Here is a 9,585-nt window from a genome sequence, read left to right as displayed (position 1 = left end):
TTATTTTATATATGTTTTGATATTCTTTTCTATATGTTTTGATATTCTTACAGCCGAGGTTTGCAGACAGATCGGGATCCGAGCCAGGGTGATGGACCGGGATCAGAACCAGATCCAGGACCGGGATCAGAACCAGAACCAGATCCAGGACCGGGATCAGAACCAGAACCAGATCCAGGACCGGGATCAGAACCAGAACCAGGACTCGGAGATGGACCGGGATCCGAGCCAGGACTCCGGATCCAGCAGCAGGACTAAAGCGGCCGCTGCCGGTCTGCAGGTCAGAGTTCAGGTCCACGAACCCGCTCCTTCTCGGTCCGTCTGTCTCCTGCTGACCAACCAAACCAAAATGGTAAAGACGTGGCATGGAGAGCATTTGCATCAGTGCGATAGGAGTAAAACCATTAAAACACCATTCTAAAACAGTGACAGAGACGCCACCAGACTAGGTCTATTTAATAAAATGTGATGATCTACTGTCTCAAAAGCTGCGCTTAGATCCAGTAGCACCAGGATTGAAAGCTTCTGTGAATCCATAATTGCATCTGAGATCATTAACAATCTTTAAAAGGACTGTCTCTGTACTGTGGTTTGTCCTAAAACCAGACTGACATTTCTCAAAAATATTGTATTTATTTAAAAATGTATTTAATTTCTATGACTTTTACTTAAGAATGGTAAGTTGGATACAGGTCGGAATTATCAAGGATGTTGTGATCTAAATTGCTCTTCTTCAGAAGGGGCATCACCACTGCCATTTTACAGGCAGAGAGGAATTTACTATGTTTAAAAGCTCATACTCCTAATAACCATAAAACCATTATAAAAGTGATGTGGGAACGGGATCTAAAAGGCAGGTTGTTGGGTTTAGTTGAGAGAAAACCCGACCGAACATCTTTGCATCAACCAGGACAAAACACCCCTAGTGTTTCCTCAGGTAAAAGCAACAATTCAGATCTGTTAAAAAAATGAAATAACACTTGTCAGTTATCAAATAACACTTGACAACAAATGTTTTATTCTGGGAGAAAATATCATTGGCATTGGCAGTAAAGGAGTAAATGATAGCGAGTTTAACCAACTCGGTCCATTCCACCACAGCCTGTCATTTACAAGTGTCTCTGAACTGAGTCCACCAGTTCCGTGATCTGCAGGATTTTCTTTTCCCATGCAATGTCTCCAGTTCTCCGGCGGCGTTAGACTCTGGATCTCTGCTACTCTGTTAGCCACAAACAGCTTCCATTTGCTTTGCTGTGCTCTTGATCCAATGAATGGTGATCATCGAGTCAGTCCAGAAATGACACTTAACATTGTTCAGACTCAACATCTTGCTCAGATAATGACCAAGTCTGGCACAGATGAGAGTTCCCGGCAGTTCCAGTTGGGGCAAAGTTACCCTTTTTAGCGGAGCCACTTTAGTTTTAGCAGAGATTAAACTCACAGTGATTGTTCCATCCGGCTTGGTTGTGCGTAAATACGCAGCGGCACAGTAGACTCGTTCACTAGCGGCACAAAACACATGAATTTCTAGCATTTCTTGGGAATTTAAGATTGAATTAAACTAGAGATGCACCGATTGATCGGTATCGGGCCGATAATGCCCCTATCGCTTTTGATCGGAGATCGGAAAATAATAGTTGAGAGTGGGCCGATCTGATGACGTTTACAACAACAAACCGCCGCCTGCGCTGCGTTCCTACACCTCATACGGAGCTGTCCTGAGGGGGCGTGGCCGGCCTCGCCGGTACGGGAGTTTTACAATGTCTGAAAAGGACAACAAATTTACAGTTTGCAAAGTGTGTGCAAAGGAGAAACCCCGAGGAGGAATGTTCTAAAATTATTTCAACACAACAAAGCTGATAAGACATTTGAAGGTTTTTCACACGAAGGAGTATATTGAGTTTTCAAAGTTGGCTGCATCTAAGGCAGAGAAAGAACAGGAGGTGCAGCCACGCTGGTAACTCAGCTGAACATAACAGAGACCTACACTGCCTTGCAAAAGTATTTGGCCCCCTTGAACTTTGTGACCTTTTGCCAGGTTTCAGGCTTCAAACATAAAGATATAAAACTGTAATTTTTTGTGAAGAATCAACAACGAGTGGGACACAATCATGAAGTGGAACGAAATGTATTGGATATTAAAAACTTTTTTTAACAAATAAAAAACTGAAAAATTGGGCGTGCAAAATTATTCAGCCCCCTTAAGTTAATACTTTGTAGCGCCACCTTTTGCTGCGATTACAGCTGTAAGTCGCTTGGGGTTTGTCTCTATCAGTTTTGCACATCGAGAGACTGAAATTTTAGCCCATTCCTACTTCAAAACAGCTTGAGCTCAGTGAGGTTGGATGGAGAGCGTTTGTGAACAGCAGTTTTCAGTTCTTTCCACAAATTCTCCATTGGATTCAGGTCTGGACTTTGACTTGGCCATTCTAACACCTGGATATGTTTTTGTGAACCATTCCATTGTAGATTTTGCTTTATGTTTTGGATCATTGTCTTGTTGGAAGACAAATCTCTGTCCCAGTCTCAGGTCTTTTGCAGACTCTTCCCAGTCCCTGCTGAAGAACAGCAGGCCCAAACCATGATGCTGCCACCACCATGTTTGACAGTGGGGATGATGTGTTGAGGGTGATGAGCTGTGTTGCTTTTACGCCAAACATAACGTCTTGCATTGTTGCCAAAAAGTTTGATTTTGGTCTCATCTGACCAGAGCACCTTCTTCCACATGTTTGGTGTGTCTCCCAGGTGGCTTGTGGCAAACTTTAAACAACACTTTATATGGATATCTTTAAGAAATGGCTTTCTTCTTGCCACTCTTCCATAAAGGCCAGAATTGTGCAGTATACGACTGATTGTTGTCGTATGGACAGAGTCTCCCACCTCAGCTGTAGGTGACCTCTGACCTCTGCAGTTCTTCCAGAGTGATCATGGGCCTCTTGGCTGCATCTCTGATCAGTCTTCTCCTTGTATGAGCTGAAAGTGTAGAGGGACGGCCAGGTCTTGGTAGATTCTCAGTGGTCTGATACTCCTTCCATTTCAATATTATCACTTGAACAGTGCTCCTTGGGATGTTTAAAGCTTGGGAAACCTTTTTGTATCCAAATCCAGCTTTAAACTTCTCCACAACAGTATCTGGGACCTGCCTGGTGTGTTCCTTGTTCTTCATGATGCTCTCTGCGCTTTAAACGGACCTCTGAGACGATCACGGTGCAGGTGCATTTAGACGGAGACGTGATTACACACAGGTGGATTCCATTTATCATCATTAGTCCTTTAGGTCAACCCTGGATCATTCAGAGATCCTCACTGAACTTCTGGACAGAGTTTGCTGCACTGAAAGTAAAGGGGCTGAATAATTTTGCACGCCCACTTTTTCAGTTTTTTATTTGTTAAAAAAGTTTGAAATATCCAATACATTTCGTTCCACTTCATGATCGTGTCCCACTTGTTGTTGATTCTTCACAAAAATTAAATTGTAGTTTTATATCTTTATGTTTGAAGCCTGACTAACTAACTACAAAAACGACTTCTGGTTTTCTACACTGAATGTATTGTCCGTATCTTCTTCTCGTTCACTACCGTTTTGACGGGTGAGCTGCAAAGCCATTTCTTCTGGCATCATTTTCATGAGAATTGGGCAGAGCAAATTGCCATAAGTGTGTGAGACTACTCCCATTGAGCCTAAGCAGCGTACTTGAATCTCCATGTCATCATATAGTCTGCGTAAAGCTGCTACATCACAGGCCTTTTTAACTGGAGTCAGATTTAACAATTTATTCATATGTGCATTTATGATAAGAACTTTATGACCAAATTGTCTGTAAAGCATTTTTCTTGCGTTGTCATAACTTTCGTCTGATAAAGTCCCATAACTCAACCCAGTCTCACATAAAAACGTACCCTGCCTACGTTGGTCCAAGTGCAAAAACTTAGAGGGGTTACAATAATAGCCCTTGAATTGTTACATTGTTACATTTTTTCTGCCTATTCGTTTTGCGTCCAAGTCACGTGAATTTCAAGATTCTGGCCGTGACACCAAAAAAAATGGCGGACATTTCTCATTTTTTAGTGAATAAAATCAATATTTGGAGTTAGTTTCTGCATAAAAATGCGTTTTGATTACATTTAGCGAGAAATATATATTTTACTTTCATAATATTCACTCAGTGATAGGGGTGTAACGGTACACAAAAATCTCGGTTCGGTACGTACCTCGGTTTGGAAGTCACGGTTCGGTTCATTTTCGGTACAGTAAGAAAACAAAAATGCAAAATATAAACGTGCTAGTTGTTTATTACACACACACAAAATAACATTGGCTCAGACTTAAAAAAAAAATATCTCCCTGATGTGCAAAATTGAACAGTTGCAACACTGAACAGTTTAAAGTTGTTGCTCAGATTAAATAACATTTATAAGGCTCAGACTTATAAACAACAAAATCTTAAATCTTAAAAACAAATCTTTTCTACATCAAATGTGCAAAATTGAACAAATGCAACACTGAACAGTTTAAAGTTGTTGCTCAGATTAAATAACATTTATAACCCTGCGTTCACACTGAAAGCGTCACGGGCGTCCCGACGCCAGCATCTCGCCGCTTGGTGCATTCACACTGAAAGCGTCAGTGCCTGCAGCGGGGCGGGGGTGGGCGGGGTTTCAAGCTGCGCTGCAGAACTGAAGGGAACAGTGGGAACAGCCTACACATATAGCGTACACATCTTAATTTTCCTATTTCACCATAGATCACACTTTGGGACGCCTACTTTATATTTTAGCGTTTTTTCCGCGTAGATAAGAGTGAGTTTGATGCTCCTTAACAAGTTTGGTCCGCGGATCAACATCAACCCAGCGAGCCCTTGCTCCCGGTGGCTGATTTATGGTTCCGCGTCACACCAACGCAGAGCCGACGGCGTAGAGTTCGCGGCGACGCACACCGCACCGCGACCCTACGCCGTCGATTTAACGCGGAACCATAATTCAGGCGAAGCTGCAGTCTGTCTGCGCTGATCACTGACGCACCGAGTCGGAGCGGATTTGGTCATGATGTTTAACCTGTGTTATGTGATTAATAAGCACGGGTTATTGCCAATACTAGCGGCATTAGCCATGACGTCGGCTACAACTGTTGCTTGTTGTTTCTCGGTGTGAGCGCAACTGCATATGTGCAGCTGCAGCAGCGCTCTGCTCTACAACGTGCGGCCCTCTACTTAATATGTCCGTGTGGAAACTCGTTCGGTACGCCTCCCTTCCGAACCGAACACGCTATACCGAACGGTTCAATACAAATACATGTACCGTTACACCCCTAGAATTTACATATTCACAAAATGTTCAATAAGAGTTCACATGATCACATGACGGTAGCACAACACCTCAGACACGTCAGATATTTTCCTCCCAAACAGATTGATCAATGCCCCAGCATTTTTATGCAAACCTCCAGATACTTGGCCTAAACCTTGTATGTTGTATCTGTTGATGACCAAATTGATTTGAAACAATCTGTCTGTTACTGTGTTAACGTTGCTGTTACTGTGCCAAATCCTGACTGTTTCAAAACTTACCAAGAATTACTGGATGCAACTGCCCAGTCTCTTTCCAGACAGACCACTGTAAATCCCTCTGCAGCTGAATTTCTGAATGCTGAACAAGAAATCCTATAAAAAGGCACAAAACAATAGCTTTTGGGAGGACATAGCCTGTCTCAAATCACACAAATCACTTCCAACACACAGTTGCTTACTCTGTTTAGCCCAAACTTCTGTACTACATCCAATTGTACTGGATCCTACTCACAAGGTGACACAATAAATCATTAAAGATTATAATGAGAGATTGTGTCAGGATGGTTTAGAAAGGATCTTTGCTGAAATAAGAAGAACATTTTGGATCTTGAGGGGCGCAAGGCCGTACATAGACATCAGCAGAAGTGTGTTTCATGTCAAAAAAGGAGAGCTGGTGCCTGAGGGTTCAGCCAATGGGTCAGCACCGCCCTTTCATTAGGTAAGAAAAAGATGACACAAGGAAAGAGGGGGGGGGAAAGCATCTCCCACACTATGTCCTGTCAGAGGACACAGTGTGATATTACAAAAAACACCTTAGCAAAAGAAATGTAATGCACTCAGATAACTTTATACCCAATCAAAAAACCTACATTGATCCGTACTCTGTTCATTAACAACTACAAGATTTCTCCACACTAGTGTTTTCAAATAACTGCCTGAAAGAATTTCTTTATTAATTCCTCACACATTCGCATAACTCCCAATTAATTTTTTTTTATTGCACCGTTTATGTTTAGTCACTAAATGCTTATCTGTGAGATATTTGGATCTTATAAGGACTTTAGACTTTCAATTTTATGAATTAATTTCATAATTTTAATGCCCAATGAATTTAATTTATTTGTGTTTTTAAATAAGCTAATTGAGCTGAAACAGTGGATGAAATCATATTTGACATATAAGACCAGAGGCCTTCATGCTGCTTGTCATGTATGTTCATTGAAAGTAGCAACAAATAAATTCAGGTTGCTGAAATGTTGTTTTTGTCTCACGTCGCTTGTTTTGGGGCTCGTTTATAGCCCAAATTTTTCCTTTTTATGACATCTCTATCTTGATGAGGACTTGTTTATGACATCACATTTGTCAGGTAATAAAACTGAGTTTTCACATACAGTTCTGAAGTCAAAACTGTTTTAAAGACAAAATTTCTAATGAAAGTTTGAGATCAGTCATCTCAAGTGGCTTCGGTAAACAGTTGATGAATGTGTTCTAAGGGTTTTTGTTTCAGCAGCTTTCACCACTTACACTTTTGTTCTGACCTACCGAGATGTTTTATTTGAATGTTTTTGTCTGTAAAGAACTAGTTGTGACAGGACATGGTTAATATGACCCCTAGAAAATAAGGATTCATTGTTTCACTGCAAAGACCATGATAGAAAGCTATTAAATACAACTGAAAAAACCTTTGACAGGTCAACCGACAACGGGATCTAAGTCTCTTTCTTTTTTTACAGAAACGTAAAGGGAAAGAGAGGCCCACAGGTTACCCCTGTGATCAGTGTGAGAAAGTCCTCGCCACTTCATCATCCTTGAAGGGACATAAGAAGATTCACACCGGAGAGAAGCCGTACAGATGTGATCAGTGTGGGTCAACTTTTGCCAGATCAGCTTATTTAAGAATTCACCAACGTATTCACAATGGAGAGAAGCCGTACAGATGTCATCAGTGTGGGGCAGCTTTTACTCAATCAGGTGCTTTAACTACGCACCTACGCATTCACACTGGAGAGAAGCCGTACAGATGTGAGCAGTGTGGGGCAGCTTTTACCACATCAGGTGCTTTAACTACGCACCAACGCATTCACACTGGGGAGAAGCCGTACAGATGTGAGCAGTGTGGGGCAGCTTTTACTAAATCGGGTGCTTTAACTACGCACCAACGCATTCACACTGGAGAGAAGCCGTACAGATGTGAGCAGTGTGGGGCAGCTTTTACCATATCAAGTACTTTAACTACGCACCAACGCATTCACACTGGAGAGAAGCCATACAGATGTGAGCAGTGTGGGTCAGCTTTTACCACATCAGGTGCTTTAACTACGCACCAACGCATTCACACTGGAGAGAAGCCATACAGATGTGAGCAGTGTGGGGCAGCTTTTACCACATCAGGTGCTTTAACTACGCACCAACGCATTCACAGTGGTGAGAAGCCGTACAGATGTGAGCAGTGTGGGGCAGCTTTTACCACATCAGGTGCTTTAACCAAGCACCAGCGCATTCACACTAGAGAGAAGCCGTACAGATGTGAGCAGTGTGGGGCAGCTTTTACCACATCAAGTGCTTTAACTACGCACCAACGCATTCACACTGGGGAGAAGCCGTACAGATGTGAGCAGTGTGGGGCAGCTTTTACTAAATCGGGTGCTTTAACTACGCACCAGCGCATTCACACTGGAGAGAAGCCGTACAGATGTGAGCAGTGTGGGGCAGCTTTTACCACATCAGGTGCTTTAACGAGGCACCAACGCATTCACACTGGAGAGAAGCCGTACAGATGTGAGCAGTGTGGGGCAGCTTTTACTCAATTGAGTAATTTGAGATGTCACCAACGTGTTCACACTGAATAAAATGTGTGTATCTGGAAATCTGGTATAATTGTAATAAGTTCAGTTTTATATTATTATTTTTTTTAATAGTTCTGCTTCTGGTCGTAAATTAGTAACCTTTTTTGTAATGTTTTTATTGTAATCTAACATTTTTCATCATTGTTCTGTTATTGTTCTGTTCTGAATAAAGTTATTCGTTTTTTGTTGGATTTCAGTTTCCTGCTCAGTAACACCATTGTAAACAAACAGGAAGTCAATGTCAGAATGTTAGAACAGTGTCCCACAGTGGTGCCTTGTTCATGTGATTTTATCACTATAGATGAATGATGGTTCTTGATTTAATTTTATCTGAGGGATGGTGTCATTAGTAAAGCACTGTTTTCTTACCTCTGCTTCTGGGACCAGCTGGTCAACTCTAAAAGTGAGTGAATGCTGTCATAGACTTAAGGCTGAATTATGGTTCAGCGTTAAATCAACGCAGAGCCTACGCCGTAGGGTACGCAGCTACGCAGGAGGATCTCCGTAGCCTACGCCGTAGCCTGACGTGCACCTCCCAAAAAATGTAACTACGCGCGAGGCGACGCAGACCCAACGCAGACCCAACGCAGACCGAGAGGGCTGTGATTGGTTTGCTTGGTAGCAACGCATTTCCGGTTCGTGAAGCAGTCGTGAACTTTCAACGCTCTTTTCTTTGTGTGTGTGTGATTTTTTTTTTTGGGGAGGTTGTTTTGGGTTTTTTAATAGTTGTCCTTATCTCTTTGATCCACTGTGAAAGACTGGAAGCTAAACAAAGTATCAACTAGCGCTCTGGGGGGGTACTGCACCACGGCGAAATGGAGTGACGGAGAAGTCCGAGGGTTCACGACGGCAACGGCGTAGTCTCTACGTTGGTTTAACGCAGAACCTTAAATCAGGCTTAACAAAGATAATGACAATTTAAACATTTTTTTTAAATCGTGTGAATAAAATGTGTGTCTGAAGGATAAGTTATATGTAGTGGAGCAGGAATTGGATCAGTGACTGTTCACAACAAAGACCCTAGCCCTGGTGGCCTAATGTTTAGGCACTGGGCTCCTCTTCTGAAATCATCAACAATAACATCAATAACAGTCATCCCTCGTTTGCTGCTGTGGACCGGTTAACAAAAACTCCTGTGTCAGTAGCATCTAAACTCCAGTTCAGCAGTCAGTCCATCGATATCAAGTCCAGTAACATTATGGCTCCAATTAAAACCAATTTGGACAAAATGACACAATTTCACGCAGTCAACTACAAAAACCTGGAGGATATTATGGATCAGCCAGAAGCATCAGGGGTTTTGGTTCCCTTTGCTGTTGGGCTGTAATTCAGACCATTCACTCACCACCGGTAGATGATTGTTCTTTCCGGTATCATTGTTGCTGACTCAAGATGGCCGCCGATGGTGATTGTGAGCAGATCTTGGCTGCCCCAACGCCACCAGATGACAA

The 9,585-nt window shown here is 42.4% G+C and overlaps 1 protein-coding gene across 1 annotated transcript in view; it reads left to right on the top strand.

Annotated features, from left to right (window-relative positions):
* Positions 1–211: 211 nt before the first annotated feature.
* Positions 212–9,585, top strand: part of LOC133449653 (zinc finger protein 345-like) — a 42,918-nt gene continuing 33,544 nt past the window's right edge. Inside the window, exons 1-2 of the mRNA XM_061728784.1 lie at positions 212–352; positions 7,022–8,099. Coding sequence (XP_061584768.1) covers positions 212–352; positions 7,022–8,099 — 1,219 coding nt within the window. The remainder of the gene's footprint in view (positions 353–7,021; positions 8,100–9,585) is intronic.

The sequence above is a fragment of the Cololabis saira genome, chromosome 1 (assembly GCF_033807715.1).
Source record: "Cololabis saira isolate AMF1-May2022 chromosome 1, fColSai1.1, whole genome shotgun sequence".
Classification (NCBI taxonomy): domain Eukaryota; kingdom Metazoa; phylum Chordata; class Actinopteri; order Beloniformes; family Belonidae; genus Cololabis; species Cololabis saira.
The sequence above is the reverse complement of the archived record's forward strand: the minus strand, read 5'-3'. Positions and strand labels throughout refer to the sequence as shown.